Source organism: Eurosta solidaginis, chromosome 3, assembly GCF_040869045.1.
Source record: "Eurosta solidaginis isolate ZX-2024a chromosome 3, ASM4086904v1, whole genome shotgun sequence".
Lineage (NCBI taxonomy): Eukaryota > Metazoa > Arthropoda > Insecta > Diptera > Tephritidae > Eurosta > Eurosta solidaginis.
The window spans coordinates 244877111-244902921 of record NC_090321.1 but is presented as its reverse complement, the minus strand read 5'-3'; the positions used below and the strand labels follow the sequence as shown (position 1 = coordinate 244902921).

The following is a 25811-nucleotide window of genomic DNA, read 5'->3' as shown; positions in this document are numbered from 1 at the left end:
ACTCTACAAGAAAGGTAGAGCACAAATTGCCTAGGAATTATACTAGATAGTAAATTGTCGTGGAAACTGCCTGGGGAAGAGAGAGCGAAAAACGCATCCGTGGCACTGTATGCATGCAAGAGGATGCTAGGATTCCCGTTCAGTATTTACAGATATTGCCAAGCCCATACTATACTGCGAGGTCCTAGTTCGGGGACGCGCCCCACAAAAAAGTACAAATACCCAAAAAACTTGAGGAAGTATGCAGATAATCAATGACTAGCATAATAGGAGCCCTGCAAACTACTCCGACAGCAGCATTGCATGGCACTCTGCACATCCCACCTGCAGACCGAATGATCAAAAAAAAAAGCTAGCAACTGCAACAAGGCTTAAGGCCTCGAGGAAGCTTGAGTGCAGGTCGTATGAGCACAGCAGTATATAAATATAGAGCGAACGGAAACAGATCGTGAGGCCACAATAGTCTTGGGGTCTGGTCTGCTGTTTGCTGTGTCGATTCAGAATTATGGTGATCCTTCAGGCTGTCATATCACAACAGCGAAAATATATATTGATAGTCAGGCGGCATTTAAGGCAATAATATCACACAATACTTCACCAAGAAGTGTTCTGCAATGTCAAGCATAGGGGAGACTTTGCTCCCGGTAATAAAGGGATAGAATACAACGAAAAGGCAGATAAGTTGGAAGTACTCTTCAAATCGACGGTAGACGTCCCAACCCATTTGCGAGAAATCAAAAGTAGGCAGCAGATGCATATGATTCATCAAGAAGAAAAGGCGTGGGCAGTAGCGAAGGGCTGCAAAATTTATGAGATGATGTACAAATCCTGCGACTTTAGACTCAAAAAGTTGCTCATATCTCTAAAGAGAGAATGCTGAAGGGTCACAATGAGAAAACTAACTGAACACTGCCACCTGACTTTATGATTTAAAGTAAGACCATGTTAGTAGCAGCAGATGTGGGAAGTGCGAGCAGCAGGAAGAAAAGGTTGAGCACGTCATGTGTTCCTGTCCTGCGACCTCGAGATCAATACTCAAGCTACTGCAATTACAGCAATTAAGCTAGGCCCTAAAAAATTGACAGTGTTTTCCAAGAGGAAGGAGCTATTCTATTTCAAAAATCGTGGTATCTAATTTAGAGTTTGCCAAATTCTGGTATGTTCGTATTGTAACGAATTTAGTACAATTCCTCTTATTTGCAACCGTCTGCTAACGTTCGAATCGCTAAACTGTTGAATAAATAACTCCACTATTCAATAATGCAAAATGGCCTTTATTAGACTACTTTCAAAATAACACTTCTATTGCTCGCCAGGTAGCGTCTTAAATCAAACTGATTGTCGTGCCTCTACTGTTGCAGCCTTTTATGCTGTTTGGTTTCCTCGTTGCATATTTATTTATTTATTTATTAATCAAACACACAACCTTAGGTTAATTTACAGTGTTTCTAGGCTTTTCTATTTCCAGAACTTACTAGTTAGTTATCAGCTATAAAATTACTCAGCTGTAACTACAAATGCATGATTTTATGGCTTCTCTCAAACCCCATGCGCTTGTATATGTGAGCGACACTTGCACAACCATTGCATACCTTCGGGAGTATCTCAGATATACGCATGCGGTTGTGCGTTTTTTCTCTGCTGCGTATACGTACATATGTGTAGTTATAATGATTGATTTATTGATGTGCATACAAGTCACTGCTTAGCATCTGCTTAGAGATGATAATATTCCTTAGTGCTGCTAATATTCGTCACAGTATGCACAGCATGAAGAGAAAATCTTGCACCAGTTTCTGCTCTAGTGCACTCAGATCCACCACTAATTCGGCCTCTATCTCTTTTAGATACTTTCAACTGGCGAATTTAACATGGTGGTGTCCTAAGCGGTGGAAATTTTCTCAGTTGCATTACCTTTTCTATAATTCCGAACTAGCTACAACTTTCCATTTTGGAATCAGTTGGTTTGTTGGCAATATTTCGATGGTTCCAAATTAGTGTAGGTAAGGCTAAAATTGATCAGAGTACAAAAGTGCAATTCGAATAAATTCAGAAGACTTCAAATAAATAGATTGAAATTTTCATAAACACTTTTTTGAGATTTGTTTGCATAGCTCCAGTTGCGATATTCATAAAAGTTTTTTCTTAAAAAAAAATGTGGAGGCTATTTTTCTGTTCGTAGCAGTACATTTAATCAAAGGCTCGTAAATTTAAACTTGTTTACACAAATGAAATTTAAAAAAGCCATATTGTGAAAAAATGTGCGTTTGATGTATTTGGACTTTATTTGTGCCTTTAAAAGTATTCTGCTCTGTCTACTCTATTTGCAGGGTTATAAAACCCAAAGCGTTTTGTAACGAAACAAGGTGTTCGATTATATTTCAAACTTGTTATAACAATTAATTTGTTTTAAAAAATTAAAGACCAATCTCTGGCTGCGTTGTCAAGCATTAAACGTTAGAAATAATTTTCAAAACTTCAGCAAGGAAGCACCTACCATATGATATGGTCTATAAGCTTGTGAGACCTCTTTTAATCCAAATACTGCAATATTCTGAGACAGAATGGAGTTTTAGATAGATATAAGAAAGCATATGCACTTTTTCTGAACTCTGAACACTCCATTGACATATAAGAAATTTTGAAACCATTGTCGAGGTGCTACTCCGCTTATAAAAAACCTTTTCTAGCCTATTTTGATGTTGATTTTGCCAGGAAGATAAGGCTTTATATCTGCATTTCTGACACACCATCAAAATTCTCCTTTACAAGGACTACTTCGGGCAACCTAAGAGATACTGATATTCCAGATACTTTTTCATTTCATTTCTTTATTGAATCAATGGTAACATACCTTACTGACTAGATTACAGGTTTACTAAGGACTAAATTATTAATTTAAGTATGACTTAATGCGATAGATAGTAAGACTCAATGCATGCCTTGAAGAGAGACCTAGACATGGCAAAGTCAAGATCTAGACTCCTAGATAGGTGATTGAATTCTACAAGTCCTCTTAGAAGAGGACCAAAGCTGAAGTAATTAGAACGCAACACTTCAATACGGAATGTATTGTGAAAGCGGAGGGCTCTGTTAGGGACATTGAAAGTTAGCTGACCCAGAAGTTCAGAACAATCAATAGCACCAGATATTATATCAAAACTAAACATTAAGCCTTGAACAGAACACCTGACTTCAAGTTGCAAGACATTGATAAGCATGCATCTCGTATTGTAGGGTGGCATGGGATTATCAAAGTGTAGAGGTTGAAGAGCAAACCGCATGAAATTCCCCTGAACTCTTTCAATTCTTAAAGAGTATATCGGATTCCAAATGACTTTTAACGTACTAAGGAGTTATAAAAATCTTGCTGGTATACGTGTCTTTGAAATCCTTCGCATATCGTCGTAAGAAAGCTAAGTTGGTATAAGCTTTTGGTATAAGAAAGTTAACATGATTAGCAAAGGTAAATGACGAATCAAAAATTACGCCAAGATCACGAAACTCATCAACTGAGGCAAGTGTTACGTTTGAGATCAAATACACGGAGGAAAGGATATTCATTGACTTACTAAACGTTATGTTACAGCATTTACTAATGTTGAGTCGCAGATTAGTTTGTGAAGCCCAATCGTTAATAGCATTCAGATCTTCCTGGAGACTCAAAGCATCAGAAATACTGGTGATCTTACGGAAGAGTTTTAAATCGTCAATAAATAAATAAATGTAAGGCGCGATAACCTCCGAAGAGATCTAAGGCCGAGCTTCTCTTCCAATTTGCGTCGTGCTCCTCTTGATTTTTCCCTACAAATTGGCCGGACGGGACCTACATGTTTTATGCCGACTCCGAACGGCATCTGCAAGGCAGATGAGTTTTCACTGAGAGCTTTTCATGGCAGAAATACAATCGAAGCGCTTGCCAGACACTGCCGAGGGGCGACCCCACTTAGAAAAATTTTCTTCTAATTGAAAAATCTTATTTCTAAAATTTTGATGTTGCTTTGCCCGGGAGTTGAACCCAGGGCATACGGTGTGATAGGCGGAGCACGCAACCATCACACCACGGTGGCCGCGATACCTTTTGTTAATATCATCCGCATAAACAACAAATGTAGATTTGAAAAAATCAGCAAAAAGATTTACTGAAGCAGCCAGGCTCTCTGAACTGGTATCGTTAAATTTCACACAGGTTGGGTTGTTAGTACAACCTTTCTTAGACCGAACATAGTTCCAAAAAGATTTAGGAGTTGCTTTTAACTTATCCTCAAATCGGGAAATGTATTTACTGTATAAGAACTTATCAAGAACATTGAACTGAATCATATAATAGGTATACTGATCTTTAAAAGAAATGTCGAAAGTCGCTTTATATAATTTATGGTACTTATTTCTTTGATTTTTCAGTTTTTTTAACCTAGTAGTGTACCAGGGTAGTTTGTGAACTTTAACCGGTAATAAAGCGAGATTCGTAATGAAGATGTCTGACAACGCAAGCAGGAAGGCATCGAAGCATTCAGCAGGGTTTTTAGTAAAGAAAATAAAGTTCCAATCAGTTTCAGATATGAGTGAGTTAAGAGTATCATAATTTGCATCCTTGAAATTATAGGAGCGGACAGTATTATTAATGTTGTTGTTCGGCACCAGGTCGAAGAGTTCTAATGGTACATGATGCATATCAGACTTATAAATAGGAGACGTACATTCGGTCAAGTGAGTAATTAGATTCTCATCAACAAAAATAAGGTCCAAGATATTATTTAACTGGTTAACGAAGTGGTTAATCTGAATTAAGTTAGCCCCAAAAAGGGTGTCTAAGAAATTGATCTCATGAGGATGATGGATATTAGTAGGCGTTAGGCGTCGAATATGTTATTGACATGAACACAGTACAGCGAATCTGTGCTACAAGGCGGAGATACTTCTCATAAATTTACTCTCAGGTAGAATTTGCCCAGCTTAGTCACCCTGTATTTTAAAAGCCGTTCAAAAAGGGTATAGTTTACGATTCATTGCAAATATTCAAAGCATTGATTATGTTAAAAGCTTTTAAAAGCCTTAAATAAATAAGTTCGCAGTAACATTTAAAATAATAAATTCATTTGCGTTTTTCATTTGTTTGACCTTTTTTATAGCGAAAGTGTGAGGTGTTAACGACCTGTTAGTGATTCCACGAGCTTAATATAAGCGATTTTGTCGTCCTTTTGCTGAGTAGATATCCTTCCACTTATAATTCATTTACGCTCTTGTAATCTTTTATTGATTTGTATGATTTATTTTATCTTTTGTGTTAAAAAATATTTCTGCAATTTATATATTAGTATAAAGGCTTGCTTTCCTCCAAAGTCCGTACAGAGCGGCCGCTATATAGCACCGCTTTCGAGGAAACTAAGCCTGAAGGGGTGCTCCAAAATGGCTTTGATTGTTTGTTAACTTTTTTGCCGGATTCGGTTTTTTTTTGTGATATTTTGTTAATTTAATCACTTTAGGTCATTACTGTTGGACGGCCATAGCCGTTTAGACGGTTAAGCGCCAATTAAGTAAGTAAGTAAAGTCTTTACTCGCTTTTGACCGGCTTAATTTAGTAAAATGTGAGTTTTAAGATCTTGACTCAACTATTAACTTCACTTTCTCCTCAGTTATCACTCAGTATGTCTAATGAGCTGGAGTCTGGTGGTAGCGTGCTCTGCCTCACACCCCGGCAATATTTTAGAAGTAAGTTTTTTTTCAATTAGAAGACAGTTTTTGTAAGCGGGTCACCAAATGGTATTGATTTGGCAAGCACTCCAAGTGTATTTCCGCCACGAAAGGCTTATCAAAGAAAATGTGTCTGCCTTGCAGATACAGTTAGAGGTGAAGTGAGAACGACGCTTATAAAAAATTACCCTGGCCGGTCCAGCAATGGGGTGGGATCAAAATTAAATGCATGCAAAATCCCTTTGCACACATAATTTTTTTCAGTGCACAACAACCACATGAAAATTGCCAACTTCGACTGCAAATATCTCCGGATAGAGAGAGAATTTTTCTTTTCCTTCTTGAAACACTTCATAACTCCGGCATTTTTTTGTTGTAATCCCTTCAGTGCGGTAACCCAAGTCACATTGCACGTCATTGACAGATAAGCAAGAGCGAGTCAAATGTAAAGATCGAGAACTTGCCCCAGCTATTGAATGTCGTGTGATACCTATCTCGCAAGCTGGAAGGATATCGAGCAGTCTTTCCGTCAAAGGAAATATGGATGGCAACGAGCGTGTACTGACTGTAGATACGGGCGCATCTCATTCTTTAATCCGATCCGATTTGGTCAACAGGAGAGTAAAGCCATTACCTGGAGCAAGATTGCGTACGATTACTGGCGAGTATAACCAAGTCCAGGGAGAAGTGGTATGTGAAGTCTTAATTGGGGAGGTCATGGTTCTACACAAATTCGTTGTGGCAGAGATCGTTGATGAAGTCATATTGGGAGTGGACTTCTTAGTTGACCATGACATCAAGAACCAGGATATACCGCTTAACTTCAGTTTGGCGAGAGGGTTCAGCAGTAAGCGAGTACTGGTGGAGAAGACTCGACAAAGACCACGGAAGTCAACGGTAAAAATTGATGGAACGAATGGGCCAAAGAAAACAAAATCAAAGATACCTGCGACAGAAACAGTGGCATTGACAAATCCGAACGGACGCACTGAAACGAAGGAAAGAATTTTCAAGAAAGAGTGCGACGGTAGTTTCAAGCCGGGCGCACTACTGTTGTGGTACGTGGGAACGATACTGATTATGCGAAGCCAATCCGTCAAGCGCAAGCTCTACGAAGTAGTTCATTGGCCAAACAACAGAGTGTGAAGGAACGGCCCAGGATAATGAGTAGTAAGATGAAAAACAGGTACGACAAGGAAAATAATTCGGAAGGTTTCGGGAAGGGAGATTTGGTACTACTATACAACCCTCACCGGCGAAAAGGTGTTCCATCCAAATATCGGTGCAGTTGGGAAGGCCCGTATAGAGTTTTGAAGAGAATCAGTGATGTCATCTACCGCATACAAACAATTGGGAAACCACGGTATGGTGTACCAATGGAGTTACATTCTGACCAAGGCAGGAATTTTGAATCAGCTGTGTTCCTGGAGCTGTTCACAGTTAATAACTACTTCAGCCGCTTGGCATCTTCCCAAAATAGCTCCTTTGGTCAGTTTGTGTGGTGACTTGAACTGATTGAGTACTCTTACCGGAATACGTCCATCTTGTTTTGTCATAGCCAGGGTTTTTCCTACAGTGCTGATGTGTTTGCTGCTTCTACAACCCACAATTTGTTTGTCCCACAATCTCTATCAACCTTTGCCCAGATGACTGCTTCGGATTTTGGTGGTATTTGCTGACTCTCTTCCTGTCTTCAGCTTGTTGTCTTTTTTTTTTTGTAATTTAACATTTCACCAGTGCTTTTATTAGTGTTTTTTTGCACAAGTATTTCAATTTCAGCTAAAGTTTTAGTTCGGTTCCGCACCGATCCTCACATTAGGACTTATATCTTATTATTAGCCAAAGTTTTAAGATTCTAAAGTGTTAATATCAGCTGCCACTTCCTGCCACTAACTATGTTTTGCGGCAGTTTTCTGAGAGCGCCACCCTGATAAATTATTATCGTATGTAATATGTGCTCAAAATTAACATACGACATTATTTTATCCAAACGACGATATGCAAATGTAAACTTTTGTGTGTCTTTGTCGTTTTGTTATTGTTATGTATGCAAGATCTTTTAGTAACTTTAATTTCTTTATTTAATCCTATTAAACATTGTATTTGCTATAGATACATCTTACCACTTTTCCCCCTACATCTACTTACTTTTTGTATGCATGCGGTGAAAGAGGGCGGTTGTGGGTCGGTAAAAAGGTATCACCCGCACCAATTTTATGAAAAAATAATTCTAGCATATTTGTAAAGGCGTGACCAAAGTTTCACGTTGATATCTCTACTGGAAGTATTTTTGGCCACCAACTACATATAAGACCGACCACTGTGCAGCGTCGAGAAAATCTACCATGTAATAAGGTTCCCGCTTCCTTTTAATACACAGAGCATAAACCATAAATATTATTTTCAAATGGATATTATTGCTTTGAATTTTCTACCATTTGCTCATATTACCTTATTGTTAACAACTTCCCACTTTCTATTTTTTTTTACAGCTCATATTATACGCGCAGAAAATTTCGTCCGATTTACGCCAAAGTAATGAATAGTTATGCCAATGCACACCGAAAATCCTCAACTTATCAACGTTATGCTGGTGCAAATTCATTGAGTTTAGTTACCGGTTTACTGCCATTTACAACGGAAATGGCGCTATTTGAATTTCCCTTCAATGAGTTATTGGTAAGTCTCTCTCTTCCTTATTTGTCTTGTCTGATGCCGTATAGCAGACCAGTAGAGTGAACATTTGTTAGCTGCTCAAGTGCGTGAAATTTGTAGAAATTTTCTAAATTTCGTATTTTAAAGCATCATAAGTTAAATGCCAAAATAAAATATTTTCATACAGCGGTGTGACTGATGTGAGATGAAGTGAAGGATATACAAATTGTCTCATCACCACAGCACACAAGAAGCACTTGCGCCGCTTGCAAAGTTTTGTACTTTTTTATACAATAACTTTTTCCCCACTAATTTATACGTACAAATGTATGAGTATCTTGTACCACTTCTAACCATTATTACTCTCTGAATCTTTCACTTTAGATTTGGGCAGTGCTCACGAAGCGCCAGCAAATGGCTTTGCTTATGTGGACGCATGGCGAGGAGGCGTTGGCAAAATCGTTGGTTGCCTGCAAACTTTACAAGGCTATGGCGCACGAGGCCGCTGAAGATGATTTAGATACCGAAATCTATGATGAATTGCGTCAATATGCAAAGGAATTCGAAAATAAGGGTATGCACAAATGAATATAAGTATGCCTGCTTGCGCGGGTGTAGTTTGATGGTTAGGCGTGAGTTATATGACTTTGGTAGAGCGGAACTCATCATTTGTGGATATTAACAAAAGTTCCGTAATTTGATAATATGTTATGTGCTGTCGAATAATTCAGAAGTGGAATATATTTTGGCATCATCATATGATACTTTGCTTTGTTTCTAAACATTAAAGGCTGACAAGAAAATCATTAGTGAAATGGCATGCCAAAGAGAAAAATAATCAACTTGTGAGAAGAAAACCAAATTACATGAGGCAACTTTTTGATTTTTTCGTATAGTTTGAAAAGGCCTGCATGTCGACTGCTGACTGGAAGATCATCCCTCCTAGGCTGCTTTTCCAAAACGAAATATCTCACCAAACTTTTAAAAATCGCTTTGCATCGGAATTTGTTTGATCAACGTCCTAGCTCAGAGTTTTTTTCTAAAACGTTCTATCTCATTTGAAGAAGGCCTTATTTAACTTATACAATAATAATACTTTTTGAGTAGACATAGGGCGCTTATGAAAAAATTCCGAGACAAATCTTTTACAAACCAAACTCTGAGACATTGCGTATTTGAAACAAATTCTATGGTTGCACGTTCTTCCATCAAATTCTGTGATCTGTCATTTTTGAAAAGTCTTGTATGCTATTTCCGTTTTCTTCATACATATTTTAAGATAACATTAAATATATTTGATATGTTTTTTTGTTTTCGTAGATGCATAACACTTAGAGAGAAGTAAAAGCCTGCTGAAGCTATAGGTTCCAAAATATCGGTCAATTAACGGCTTCTCGACTATTTTTTGTCATGATCAAAGCTTCAAGATATCCGTAGCCAAAATAGCAACTGCCGTAAACTGTCTCTTTATCTAAAACTAAGATGGAGAGAAACTTACCGAAGTAATTAGGCGACTGGATAGTTGGAAACGTGATGGTAACATGCAGATATTACTGAGGCATGTAAGCCAATTTAAACGTATTTCAGTTGCTATAGAATGTGGTCCCTTTTTAACGTCATTATAAGAAGCATTAAGAGTATGACATCATTTTATACTGCAGTTAGTAGTGCTATAATAGTCTAGTTTATTAGGCCGCTATTTAATATTATTTTTGAAAGTGAAGAGAATCAAGCTGTGCGGATTGAGAGAAATTACAAATGCACATACCGAGAGCTTTTTTGAAAGCTGCGTAATAGAGTAGAAGACGCAAATATCGTGAGGTAAAATGGTCATATTAGGTCTGAACGCAAATATTAAAATATTGCTTTTTACCGAACCAATTTTTATCGGTCCTTTGTTAGCCTCCATACAAGCACTTGCATTTTGAAGCACACTTTGTCTGCACTTAAGTGTCTATTGTTAGAGGAAGTGCTTAGTTAGGAGATATTTGTTTATAAAAAAAAACAAGTAAGGAAGGCTAAGTTCGGGTGTAACCGAACATTACATACTCAGTTGAGAGCTATGGAGACAAAATAAGGAAAATGAACCTGGGGTAACCCTGGAATGTGGTTGTATGACATGTGTATCAAATGAAAGGTATTAAAGAGTATTTTAAGAGAGAGTAGGCCATAGTTCTATGTATGGACGCCATTTAGGGATATCGCCATAAAGGTGGACCAGGGCTGACTCTAGAATTTGTTTGTACGATATGGGTATCAAATGAAAGGTGCTACTGAGCATTTTAAGAGGGAGTGGGCCTTAGGTCTATCGGTGGACGCCTTTTCGAAATGTCCCCATTAAGGTGGACCAGGGGTGACTCTAGAATGTGTTTGTACGATATGGGTATCAAATGAAAGGTGGTAATGAGTATTTTAAAAGGGAATGGGCTTTAGTTCTATAGGTGAACGCCTTTTCGAGAAATCGCCATAAAGGTGGACCAGGGGTGACTCTAGAATATGTTTGTAAGATATGGGTATCAAATGAAAGCTGTTAATGAGTATTTTGAAAAGGAGTGATCCTTAGTTCCATAGGTGGACGCCGTTTCGAGATATCGCCATAAAGGTGGACCAGGGGTGTCTCTAGAATGTGTTTGTACGATATGGGAATCAAATGAAAGGTGTTGCTGAGCATTTTAGAGTGGGCATTAGGTCTATAGGTGGACGCCTTTTCGAGATATCGCCATTATGGTGGGCCAGGGGTGACTCTAGAATGTTTGTACGATATGGGTATCAAACGAAAAGTGTTACTGAGCATTTTAAGAGGGAGTGGGCATTAGGTCTATAGGGGGACGGCTTTTCGAAATGTCGCCATTAGGGTGGGCCAGGGGTGACTCTAGAATGTGTTTGTATGATATGGGTATCAAACGAAAGATGGTAATGAGTATTTTAAAAGGGAGTAATCCTTAGTTCTATAGGTGGACTCTTTTCGAGATATCGCCATAAAGGTGGGCCAAGGGACACTCTAGAATGTTTGTACGATATGGGTATCAAACGAAGGGTGTTACTGAGCATTTTAAGAGGGAGTGGGCATGAGGTCTATAGGTGGACGCCTTTTCGAGATATCGTCATTAGGGTGGGCCAGGGGTGACTCTAGAATGTGTTTGTACGATATGGGCATCAAACGAAAGGTGTTACTGAGCATTTTAAGAGGGAGTGGGCATTAGGTCTACAGGTGGACGCCCTTTCGAGATATCGCCATTAGGGTGGGCCAGGGGTGACTCTAGAATGTTTGTACGATATGGGTATCAAACGAAAGGTATTACTGAGCATTTTAAGAGGGAGTCGGAATTAGGTCTATAGGTGGACGCCTTTTCGAGATATCGCCATTAGGGTGGGCCAGGTGTTACTCTAGAATGTTTGTACGATATGGTTGATACCCATGTGTTTGTACGATATGGGTATCAAACGAAAAGTGTTACTGAGCATTTTAAGAGGGAGTGGGCATTAGGTCAATAGGTGGACGCCTTTTCGAGATATCGCCATTAGGGTGGGCCAGGGGTGACTCTAGAATGTGTTTGTACGATATGGGTATCAAATGAAAGGTGGTAAGGAGTATTTTAAAAGGGAGTAATCCTTAGTTCTATAGGTGGACGCCTTTTCGAGATATCGCCATAAAGGTGGACCAAGGGTGACTCTAGAATGTTTGTACGATATGGGTATCAAACGAAAGGTGTTACTGAGCATTTTAAGAGGGAGTGGGCATTAGGTGCATAGGTGGACGCCTTTTCGAGATATCGCCATTAGGGTGGGCCAGGGTGACTCTAGAATGTTTTTGTACGATATGGGTATCAAATGAAAGGTGGTAATGAGTATTTTAAAAGGGAGTAATCCTTAGTTCTATAGGTGGACGCCTTTTCGAGATATCGCCATAAAGGTGGACCAAGGGTGACTCTAGAATGTTTGTACGATATGGGTATCAAACGAAAGGTATTACTGAGCATTTTAAGAGGGAGTCGGAATTAGGTCTATAGGTGGACGCCTTTTCGAGATATCGCCATTAGGGTGGGCCAGGTGTGACTCTAGAATGTTTGTACGATATGGGTATCAAACGAAAGGTGTTACTGAGCATTTTAAGAGGGAGTGGGCATTAGGTCTATAGGTGGACGCCTTTTCGAGATATCGCCATTAGGGTGGGCCAGGGGTGACTCTAGAATGTTTGTACGATATGGGTATCAAACGAAAGGTGTTACTGAGCATTTTAAGAGGGAGTGGATATAAGGTCTATAGGTGGACGCCTTTTCGAGATATCGCCATTAGGGTGGGCCAGGGGTGACTCTAGAATGTTTGTACGATATGGGTATCAAACGAAAGGTGTTACTGAGCATTTTAAGAGGGAGTGGGCATTAGGTCTATAGGTGGACGCCTTTTCGAGATATCGCCATTAGGGTGGGACAGGGGTGACTCTAGTATGTGTTTGTACGATATGGATATCAAATTAAAGGTATTAATGAGGGTTTTAAAAGCGAGTGGCCCTTAGATGTATATGTGAAGGCGTTCTCGCGATATCGACCAAATTTTGACCAGGTGATCCAGAAATACATCTGTCGGGTACTGTTAATTTATTTATATATGCAATACCACTAACAGTATTCCTGCCAAGAGTCCAAGGGCTGTTGATTTCGCTTTGTAGAACTTTTTCATTTTCTTCTACTTAATATGGTAGGTGTCACACCCATTTTACAAAGTTTTTTCCAAAGTTATATTTTGCGTCAATAAACAAATCCAGTTACCATGTTTCATCCCTTTTTTCGTATTTGGTATAGAATTATGGCATTTTTTTCATTTTTCGTAATTTTCGATATCGATAAAGTGGGCGTGGTTATGGTCGGATTTCGGCCATTTTTTATACCAAGATAAAGTGAGTTTAGGTAAGTACGTGGGCTAAGTTTAGTAAAGATATATCGGATTTTGCTCAAGTTATTGTGTTAACGGTCGAGCGGAAGGACAGACGGTGGACTGTGTATAAAAACTGGGCGTGGCTTCCACCGATTTCGCCCATTTTCACAGAGAACAGTTACCGTCATAGAATCTATGCTTCTACCAAATTTGAGAAGGATTGGTAAATTTTTGTTCGACTTATGGCAATAAAAGTATTTTAGACAAACTAAATTAAAATGGGCGGAGCCACGCCCATTTTGAAATTTTCTTTTATTTTTGTGTTTTGTTGCATCATATCATTACTGGAGTTGAATTTTTACTTAATTTACTTATATACAGTAAAGATATTAAATTTTTTGTTAAAATTTGAATTTTAAAAAATGTTTTTTTAAAAAGTGGGCGTGTTCTTCATCCAATTTTGCTAATTTTTATTTAGCACATATATAGTAATAGTAGTAACGTTTCTGCCAAATTTCATCATGATATCTTCAACGACTGCCAAATTACAGCTTGCAAAACTTTTAAATTACCTTCTTGTTAAAGTGGGCGGTGCCACGCCCATTGTCCAAAATCTTACTAATTTTCTATTCTGCGTCATAACCTCAACCCATCTACCAAGTTTCGTCGCTTTATCTGTCTTTTGTAATGAATTATCGCACTTTTTCGGTTTTTCGAAATTTTCGATATCGAAAAAGTGGGCGTGGTTATAGTCCGATATCGTTCATTTTAAATAGCGATCTGAGATGAGCGCTCAGGAACCTACATACCAAATTTCATCAAGATACCTCAAAATTTACTCAAGTTATCGTGTTAACGGACGGACGGACGGACGGACGGACATGGCTCAATCAAATTTTTTTTCGATCCTGATTATTTTGATATATGGAAGTCTATATCTATCTCGATTCCTTTATATATGTACAACCAACCGTTATCCAATCAAACTTAATATACTCTGTGAGCTCTGCTCAACTGAGTATAAAAAAAAACAGAAGGGCAGTTGACTTTCTGCAGCTGGCTCTTTTAGCAACTAACCACTTGGAGTGGCAGGCACTTGAATTTATTACGTTAGGTAACCACATTTCAATACGTTTTCAATCATTATTTTCTCCCATTATTCGGCACATTTTTGTTCGGTAGCTTTTCTTCATTTCCTCTTACTTAAAAACTACTCAATCATTTATATATTTTGTTTGTTTTGGTTTGCTCTATATTGTTTTCTTGTAAAGGCATCAAATTACTAGATTTTAGTTATCGCACAGATGGGGAGAAGGCTCAACGACTGCTTACCTGTGAATTGCATTCATGGTCGAACCAAAGTTGCCTTTCGTTGGCGGTAGCCGCCAATCATCGTGCACTTTTAGCGCACCCAAGCAGTCAAGTGATATTGGCCGATTTGTGGATGGGCGGCTTGCGAACGCGTAAAAATACAAATTTTAAGGTGAGTGTAGTGATATGAAATATTTGTTTTTGCTTAAAATCAGAATTTACATGGCTAGTGATAAAGAATAAACTAAAGTTAAAAAAACAAAAAACGTTTAACCAGAATAGTTTTATAAGTACATTCACTGCATATATAAGAAAAAACTTTCACAATAAATCAATATAAAATACCGCTAAAATTGGCTTTTATCACACTTAAAAAAATTTTGTATCTATTCCCCAACTTCTCAGGTTATATTAGGTCTTTTGATACCTATTTATATAAGACATTTAGATTTCAAATCCAAAGAAGAGTTACAACAAATGCCACAAACGGAAGAAGAGCATTTAGAGAATCAAAATTTAGACAACGACGATTCCGATCGTTCCCAACCCGATGCAGAGGTAAGTACTCGATATTGGCTTGATGTTGCAACATGTTTGCTCTATTTTTATTTTTAGTTTTTGTTATTGAAATTATTCCCCCTAAAATACTCCTTTTATATTAATAAATTTATAGCCTAACCTAACCTTTTTAGTAAACTTATGCGAATTTCCTAAGCGTATTTTATTTGTGTAAATTTGAAAGTTAAGACAACATAAGATAACTTTATGTTGTTTAGTAAATATTACTACCTTGAAAACTTATAATATCTAAATAGGTATAACTTTCCATTTTGGTTGCTTTAAAATATCTAAGAAAGGAGGTTTAAAAAAAAAAGTAGTTTTTTAAAAAAAGTAGTTTAATACTCCTTCTCAACTTACCTATAATCTAATAAACTTTCATATGTATATACTTAGTTAAGTCGCTATAATACTTTTTTTACTATATATAACTTTGTCCTCCGACCTTTATTGTATTTGTTCTGCTGCTGCGTTGCTGTTGAAATTGCACTTACTATAACGACTACTACTGCAATAAAATATATAAAAATGATAATACAAATAAACTACTTTTATTACAAATAACTACCTACCAATTCTACTACGAATAAAACGCCACTTCTACTACAACATTTTCCAAATCTACTACTACCAACTACTTTTTCTACTATACATCTACTACTATATTTCATATAGAATGCGCTGACTAAAGCGAAACGAACGATATCGTTCAAATATAGGATGAGCAGTAACAATAATACAGACAAGGTAGTAAAATCTGAAAAATCTGATAAAATACTTACTTTATCTCCTTAAATGTTACTTAATCATGTTTTAGTTATACGTGCTGTTATAAATGTATTTTTGTAATGCAAGAAGGATTTAATTGATTCTATGTATATATGTGTATGTGTGTGAAGAGTGCATTTCCTCATATCCCTTTTATACCAAATGTATTGTAATTTTGTACAAATACTTACTAAATACTAAAAATCTGTAGGTGTTTAGTGTTAATCCCATCATAAAAAGTTCATATAACATAAAATTTGCATAATTATATATTCAGAGTGTTTTGATTGTGAATTTGTTGTAAGTGTACTACTAAATTTTTACTAACCCTCAACGTACTAACCAAAATACGCTGTGGATTGTTCTTTTGTGGCTTAAGCTATTAAATTTAGTCAAGGCAATGGAGTATAAAATAATAGAATTTAGTACTTTAAATTTTGAAAAAACTTTTTAATAAAAGAGACGGTAATAATTACAATTTTTATTAAACAAATTTAAATTTTGGAAAATTTTTTTTAAAATTCTTTTATATACTTGATCAGTAATAATAAACTACTGGATGTAAAGTTTTTATTCGATAAATTCGAAAACAAAACTAAAATTTCCCTTTATTCTCCTACGCGCTTCAACGCTTAAGCTTCTTCTTCAGGAACTCTAGTTACTTTAGTTGTAAAAGAAATAAGTTGCTAGAAACAATGACAGCAGCTTTAAAGGTATTGACTTTTACCCAAATTTAGAAAGTAGAGCCACTGCAACTGCCAAAGGGTTGGTAGCTCTTTTTTCTGGTCACTATTTTTCATTGAAGACATAAACCATAAGAATTAAACTTTTAATTTAAATTTAAAAAATTATATCAAAAAAGGCCTCTAAATACCCGGAAAACTATACTGAAACAGTGCAGAAATGATTATAAAGCTGTAGTAAATCCTCAAAATCCCTATTTAAGGGCCAAGCCACGATGGTTTCTAACTTTATTTGTGTTTAACCTATGACATGTTTCTCATTTCCTCGAAGAAATTATATTCAGTTTTCAAGTAGTCCTGAAATAGTCCTAAAATGGTCTCATATTAAATTCAAATAAGTATAATCTCAAAACTATTTTATATTTGGCGCAGAATTTAAAAAACTTGATACAAATCATGCGGAGGAAACACGGAGGAAGCAAGGCAGTTATCCGCAAGGTATAAAGAAAAATGCAAGCTAATTAAGAAGTCTGCTAGAAAAGACAAGAGGGAATGGGCTGACACATTAGCAAGTCGAGCTGAAGCGGCAGCCAGATTAAATAATATGAGGGAACTCTATGAGATTAGTAGGGAACTCACCGGAAAATACAGGAGTGGTCAAAAACCAGTAAAAGACTTAAACGGAAATCTTATTACTGAAAGCGAACAACAAATGAGTGTATGGGTGGAACACTTCAAGAAAGTATTAAATAATCCTGTAGGTGAAGCGACCTTAAATTCCAACACTATTGCTGCAAACCACAACAACCAACCCCACTTCAATGGGGTAAACAGCGCGCCCCCTACGAAAAAGGAAATAATTTCCGCAATCAAGTCCTTAAAAACGGGCAAGGCCCCAGGAACTGATGACATATATGCTGAATACCTCATAGCAGATCCAGATACCGCAGCTGAAACCTTACTTCCAATCTTCCGTCAGGTATGGGAAGAAGAATCCTACCCTCGTCAGTGGAATGAAGGCATACTTGTAAAAGTCGCAAAAAAGGGAAATACCTCTGATTGTAACAACTACAGAGGTATCACCTTACTCTCGATTCCTAGCAAAGTGTTCTCCACGATCTTACTGTCCCGAATTCAAGAGGCGGTGCACGGAACTCTAAGAGAAAATCAGTTTGGCTTTAGACAAAACCGATCCTGTGTTGATCTAATAAATACCGTCCGAATCATTGTTGAACAATGCTGTGAATACAGAACAACAGCTTATTTACTTTTTATCGACTTTAAAAAGGCTTTTGATAGTCTCGACAGGAAATATATTTGGGAAATACTACGAAAACGAGGGATGCCCAATAAAATAATCAACATTATAAAGGCAATGAATGCCGAATTTAAGTGCCGGGTCAGTCACGATGGGTGCCTCTCCGAACCCTTCGAAATTAAAAGCGGGGTGCGACAGGGATGCATACTCTCGCCGCTCTTGTTTATCTTGGCATTAGGCGAGATTATGAGGAACGCAGAAAATGGTGGACACGGTGTACAGTGGACGCCTTTCACTCAGCTAGGGGATTTAGAATATGCAGACGATGTCTGTCTGCTAAGCCACAGAATTACTGACCTTCAACACAATTTAGAAGCTGTCAACACACATGCATAAGAGGCCGGACTAAGCATCAATACAGTGAAAACCAAAGTCATAAGATGCGGCTATAGTATTTCATCAAGGCCATTGATGCTTACGGTTGACGACAATGAAATCGGAGGTGTAGAGTCCGTTGTTTATCTTGGTAGTATTGTCTCAAATAAGAGCGGTGCAGATGAGGACGTTCAGTTTCGCATAAACAAAGCAAGAATGGTTTTTGGGCAACTGGTAAACGTGTGGAGGTCCAGCCAAATATCTTTAAAAACGAAGCTTCGACTGTTTAATTCGAATGTTAAATCAGTACTGTTTTATGCTTGCGAGACGTGGAAAAGCTCAACTTCAATTCAGAAACGTCTACAAGTTTTTATTAATAAATGTCTGTGCCGAATCCTGAAAATTCGATGGCCGGAAAGAATTTCAAATGACGACTTATGGTCTAGAACAAATCAACCTAAAGCTGCCACAGAAATAACCAAGCGTAAATGGTCGTGGATTGGTCACACTCTCAGAAGACCTCCAGTAAATATAGTCAGACAAGCATTGCGATGGAATCCACAAGGAAGCCGACGACCTGGTGCACCTGCGAAAACTTGGCGCAGAACTGTGGATAAAGAACTCGAAGACGCAGGATATACGTGGAATGACATCACAAGAACTGCACCTCACAGAATAAGATTTAAGTCGGTGGTCGAGGCCCTATGCCTCAATAGGAGTTGAGGAGGATGATGATGATGACAAATCATGCTACATTGTCATTTTTTTTTTTTTGATTCAAAAAGAGGTTATCGAAATTTCTCTTGATATCAAAATTAGCGTAGCGCTGCTCAATCCAATATATGTAATTAAATATGTAATTAAACAACTTTGGAATCTTTTTTCCTGTCGCTTCGCTAATTAAAGATTTACGCTAGTGACACACCCGTTTTACGAAGCCATAAATTAAACTTCGGGGGCATATCACAAGATATTCATATATGTTTAATGGATTGTGTTGGAGGGATAGTGTTGGCCGACTTAGAGCTTGCCACTTTAACCCCTTATAGGCTGCTTTAGTCGCCTCTTTATTCTTACCAAGTACTACTAGCGGTTTTGTAGAAATCGCGGGTGTTCGGCGATGTTCACTTGAACTTCAACACACCACTTTTGCATAAAGATTGTGCCAAAGCCATTCATTTGTGAACGATGGGCCTAATTGGGACGTTCTGATATTTGCTTGATCGAATCTAATATTGGATAGCCGTTTAATAATTAGTGGTTTCTTGATTATGGTTACGGTATGGAAAAGGCATACCATGTTGCAGCCAATATAACGCTAGTTATGGTACTTTGGCAGGGTCGCTGTTGGTTGATGCCATATACCCCTACTATCTGAGAAGAACATTTTTGAAGACACTCTTTTTCGTAAGTTTCTGCGTTAATGGTTCCCATTGTATAGAACTGCGTAGATTTATGCTCACATTCACAAATGTCAGCCGACATGGCAACTCTAACTAAGTAAAAGACGATTTGAGGAGAGAAATGAAATGAGCGAGACGAAGCAGTCTGTCTCGAACCTTCAGAACGAAACGTCGTATTTAACACAATCATAATTCGCTTATAATACATTAAAGTGTATATTTATTATTTCTAATAATAATACTTTCTTCATTTAACATTAAATAAACTAGCGTGCGTCTAATTAATTATTCGGAACTCTGACAAACGTAAGTAGATATGCCATCGTGATAATATCAGAAGTGTGCGAAACCTATGCCACATAAGGATTGTCGCGTTAATAATAATTCGAGCATATTATAACAAATGTGAAAAATCTTTGCAACAATAAAAAGAAGTGTTGTGTTAATGATAAAATGCATTGAAAAACGAAAGCGTGCATAGTAAATAGTCATATATGTACATATGTACGAGGAAAAAAAGTCCAACCGTGTCGAAAAACGTACAAAGAAGTAGAAAAATTGCGTCGAAATTGTGAAATTGCAAAACACGAAAAAAATAAAAGAAACGGTAGTATACATACACACATAAATGTACATGCGTCTATATGTACATACGAACGTGCAACGCGTCGAGTTTGCAACGAACGGTCGGTTAAATTGAAAATTCTACGACTTTAGAGTTTCATCATAAAAACGAAAGGGATAGCGAAAATATTCCCATACTAAAACATATATGTGTTTATGTTGTATGCAAGAGCGTCGTTTCAACCATTTTAAAACATCGCAAAACTTCTCAACTCGTAAAAGCTGAACTCGCATTTTCAATTTCTAATTAGACAAAAACATGAACTTTCGTAGTATGACAGTTAATGATCTGCGCAACAGATGTCGCGAGCGCGGAATTGCAAAGACGGGAAAAAAACACACTTTAATCGAACGACTCGAAGAATATGAAAATGTAAACAAAACCGCGAACGCGAACGCAAATGATACATTTATGAGTGCAAATGAAACGATGCTAATGCAAAGAATAAATGAATTAGAAAAAACAATTACCGATTTGCAAGTGAGTGTAACGCAACGTGAGTGTGAAATGCCAACGCAAAGCAAAAGCACTCAAGTAGTATCTGAATTTCGTCCGTCGGTTGGTTCGTCACCACAGTCCGAACAAATTACAAGTTGCATAAATTCATTTGTGTCGGTACCGCTTACGTGCGTGCCGCCAACTAGTGTATCATATACACACGCACATTCATCGCGAATGAGTACAAATATTCAACCACCGTATATATCAATAGCAAATGACGTGCACCCGTATATGCAAGTCAACGAGAATTCTTATTGGAATAGTGAGAATATTCACAGTGTAAATTATATGCCACCCATGTCTGTTTATAATGGGCATGCTCAGTTGTGTTATGACGAAAATTTCACGCAAACGCGATTTTATAATGAACCGAATATAAGAAGCAATATGCAGTCGAATAGTGTTCATGCTCATATGCAACAAAATCATCCATTTTCAAATGTAAATATACGACAAAATCCGTATAGTAATGTGAATGAAGTGATAGCACTTTTACCCGAATTCGACCCGTCAAATGAAACATCACTAAGTGCAAATCAATTTATAAGAAGAATCGAAATGCTACGTACTGCATATCAGTGGAGTGACCAAGTATTATTATTCGCCGTACAGCAAAAATTAAAAGGGCATGCGAAATATTGGGTTGATTGTCAAAATATTTTTAAATCGTGGTCGGAATTCGTCGCAAAATTTTGTATTGATTTTGCAACCGTTGAAAACGTCGCGGATATACACATAAAATTGGGACGAACGCGTCGCCAACGTAACGAATCTCCGCAAGACTATTATTACAAAATGTTGTCGATGGGTACAAAAGGAGGAATTCCTGAATTTGCTATCGCGCGGTACATAATAAACGGCATTAACGACCATGATCTCCGTAAAAAGATCTCGAACGATTACGAAAATTGCAATAAGTTGCTACGCGATATTCAAAATTATTCGGTGTACAATAACATAAAATACGAACCGCTGAACTATAAACAGAAAATCGACGAATATACGGCTACGTCCAAAAGCCAAACGAAAAATGTTGGTGAACGTGAAATACCAGCAAACGCTAAAGTAGGTGAACGCGAAACACCTAAATCGGTTAAATGCTATAATTGTTTAAAAACGGGACATATTTCAATAAATTGTTCAGAACCACAACGTGTCGAAAGATGTGAGACTTGTAAACGTACAGGTCATAAAGCAATAAACTGTAAACAAGCGAAAGCAAAACCTAAACCAAATACGACAGTGAATAAAATAAATGATGTAATTCAAGATACAAACTTGACAAAAGTAATCAAAGTAAACGATTTCGAAACAAAAGCTATCATCGACTCTGGTAGTACGTGTTCGCTAATCCGTCATTCTATAGCCGAAAAAGTGGGCAAACTTGTAGAATGTAAACGCGTCTTAAGAGGATTCGCAGGAGGCGAATATATGTGTAAAGCAAACATTTCAGTTGTACTTGGAATTGAATTGATTATAACCAAGCCGTATTATTAGTGGTTAACGATGATCACATTGATGAAGATGTACTCCTCGGAAGAGATGTGTTTTGTAATAACAAAAATAGGCTGGTTATAGAAAACAACAAGTGTAGTTTCGAGAAATTAGAGAACGTGTCGAATATCTCAACGAATGAACGATCGGAATTGAAAGCTATTATTGAAGCAAACCGCGATATATTTTCTGAGTCTGTGGCCGACCTAGGTACATGCACAGTCTCGAAAATGAATATCGAATTAACCAACGATAAGCCAATAACTTTAAAGCCATATAGAGTGCCGTTCGCTAAACGTAAAATAGTATCTGATATTGTATCTGAACTATTAACAAATCGAATAATTCGTCATTCGGAATCACCTTACGCGTCACCGGTCGTGTTAGTTGAAAAAGCCAATGGGGAATCGCGATTATGCGTGGACTATAGAGCGCTAAATAAAATTACGGTGAAACACCCATATCCCATGCCAATAATCGACGAACATTTCGCACAACTATCGGGAAATAGTTATTTTACGACATTGGACTTACGGATGGGATATCACCAAATAGAAATCGAAGAGTGTGCGAAAAAGTTTACTGCTTTCGTGACTACGGATGGGCACTATGAATACAATAGAATGCCATTTGGCCTGGTAAATGCGCCTTCTGTATTCCAACAAGTAATGAATAAAATAATTGCGAAAATGAGAGCGGGTGAAATACTCGTATACTTGGATGACGTCATAATTCCAAGTAAAACGGTTAAAGAAGGTTTATCACGTCTTACAAAATTCTTAAATATCTTACGAGAAAATGGTTTAACACTACGTTTTTCAAAATGTAATTTTCTGGCTGAAGAAATACACTATTTAGGCCACGTAATAAATAAAAATGGTATAAAACCGGGAGAAAAGAAAATAATCGCTATCAAAAACTTTAAAGTACCATCTAGTATAACGGAAACTAGACGATTTTTGGGTTTAACTGGGTTCTTCCGGAAATTCGTACCGGAATACGCGCTAATTTCGAAACCAATAACGAAACTTCTCGCGAAATCAAACGAATCTTTTGTATGGGGTCGTGAACAACAAGAAGCATTCGAAACCTTGATCGAACGTTTAAGCAACGCTCCAATTCTGGCGTTGTACGATAGGATGGCCGAGCATGAAGTACACACCGACGCATGTAGTGTTGGCCTTGCCGGTGTGCTACTTCAGTCAAACGACAATAAAACGTGGAAACCAGTATTTTATTTTAGTAGGCATTGCACGAGTGCAGAAAGTAACTATCATGCGTACGAACTCGAGGTACTCGCCGTAGTCGAATCCCTCGAACGCTTTGGAATGTATGTACTAGGCAAGCATTTTCGACTAGTAACGGACTGTTCTGCCATAGCTAAAGTCAAAACTAATAAAGAATTAAAATCTCGTATCGCGCGTTGGTGGATGAAACTTTTAGAATTTGATTTCGATATAATTCATCGCCAAGGCACACGTATGGCTCATGTCGACGCTTTGAGTCGCGCACCAGATCAGCCACCAAACGACGTAGAACCGGCTGGGTTGGTAATGAAAGTTAATACTTCATCCGAAGACTGGCTCTTGACAATGCAGTTGCAAGACCCAACGTTATCATCGATAGTATCAGTACTTAAGCAAGAGAAGAAAACAGATCAAGACGCCCAAATTCGACAAGACTACGAAATTAAGGATCATCGATTATATCGCCGTACGAAAGATGGGTTACGATTCGTTGTACCAAAATCAGTTCGTTGGAGAGTAGTGCATTCTTGCCATGACGAAATGGGACATTTTGCACTCGACAAAACGATCCAACGAATTTCGACACATTTTTGGTTTCCTAAAATCCGCAAATACGTTAAAGATTATTTAGCAGCATGTCCAGATTGTTGCTACAACAAATCTCGTCACGGTGTGGCTGAAGGTAGGCTGCATTATAGTGAACCTGATCCCATGCCATTTCGGATCCTTCACGTCGATCACTTAGGACCTTTCGTCAAAAGTAATCGTGGAAATTGCTACGTTCTGGCAATATCCGATAGTTTTTCCAAATACCTGGTAGTGAAGCCAGTACGCAATACGAAAACCACCGCGGTAATCAACGCACTAAACGATATGACAAGCTACTTTGGACTGCCTGTCAAAATCATCACCGATAGAGGTACATGTTTTACCTCGAAGCAATTCGAACAGTTTTGTGAAAAAAATTCGATCCAACATATTAAAAACGCCGTACGTACACCTCGCGCCAACGGCCAGGTTGAGCGAGCTAACCAAACCATATTAAATTATCTTCGAACATCGACCGATAAACCGAAAGAGTGGGATTGTCATCTACGAAACGTGCAATGGTCAGTCAACTCACAGCGCAACGATACGTCAGGTTATTCGCCGAACGAACTAATTTTTAATTTTCGTCTCCGCGATATCGTACAAAATAAGCTAATTGCAGCTATTCACGATACAACCGATAATCCGAATCCGCTACCAATCGACGAAAAACGGCAACAAGCCCTTGAAAATATTAACCACGAACGAGAAAAATGGAAACGTAGGTTCGACGATAAGCACCGTACTCCGACAACATACACTGAAGGTAACCTCGTTGTTATTGAGAACGAGCCAGTAGCAACTGGCGAATCGAGAAAGCTGGAACCCAAGTTTCGCGGTCCATACGTTATTACCCGAAGCTTGGGAAACGACCGATACCTCATAGAAGATATTCCTGGTATAAAAATAACAAATCGCAAATTCTGCTCAATATTTAGTACCGACAAAATAAAGCCCTGGTGTCACAGTGCACCCGAGCTCGACGAATACGACGACCCTGATCAAATCGAGGTCGATTTGGAGTCAGGAAAGGCCGAATTGTCAGCCGACATGGCAACTCTAACTAAGTAAAAGACGATTTGAGGAGAGAAATGAAATGAGCGAGACGAAGCAGTCTGTCTCGAACCTTCAGAACGAAACGTCGTATTTAACACAATCATAATTCGCTTATAATACATTAAAGTGTATATTTATTATTTCTAATAATAATACTTTCTTCATTTAACATTAAATAAACTAGCGTGCGTCTAATTAATTATTCGGAACTCTGACAAACGTAAGTAGATATGCCATCGTGATACAAATATCTTTCCAAATTAGACCTTTCTGCCAAACTTTTCTATCAAAGTGTGTTTTCAGAAGAGAAATATTCTCTCCAGACTGCAAACAGTAGAATTGGGTACCTCTCATTTTGGAACTTTTTCTTTATTTCTGTAGATTTTAATAACATTTCTCCCATTGATAGGTGTGACTTGCACAAGCGTGGTTTTGGCTATTTTGGCAACATCTCTTGTTTTGATTAAACATTTTTCTCCAACTGGGGGTCTGATGATCCCTATGAACGACCACTTCTTGGCTTGTCCTTCACTTGGCCTACCTTGAAATGCAAAACCGTTTTTGGGGTAGTGCCGTAGGATAATCCTGCGAGTCTTGTCAACTATTTGTGACTAATGTCCAAATGTACAAACAAATTTTTAAAAAGCCCTTCCTTCTTACTTATTATAATCGTTGTTGAAGGCTTGACTTCAGAAGCTAATATACTTTTTAAAATGTTTG

The 25811-nt window shown here is 37.9% G+C and overlaps 1 protein-coding gene across 27 annotated transcripts in view; it reads left to right on the top strand.

Moving 5' to 3' along the window:
* Trpm (transient receptor potential cation channel, subfamily M) overlaps positions 1-25811 on the top strand; it is a 793755-nt gene that overhangs the window by 683635 nt on the left and 84309 nt on the right. For 24 of the 27 annotated variants that reach the window (XM_067775779.1, XM_067775781.1, XM_067775778.1 and 21 more), the window contains 5 exons: positions 8187-8373; positions 8734-8923; positions 14496-14707; positions 14941-15093; positions 15769-15840. In XM_067775779.1, coding sequence (XP_067631880.1) covers positions 8187-8373; positions 8734-8923; positions 14496-14707; positions 14941-15093; positions 15769-15840 — 814 coding nt within the window. The remainder of the gene's footprint in view (positions 1-8186; positions 8374-8733; positions 8924-14495; positions 14708-14940; positions 15094-15768; positions 15841-25811) is intronic. The other 3 variants (XM_067775799.1, XM_067775800.1, XM_067775797.1) reach the window with 1 other exon arrangement.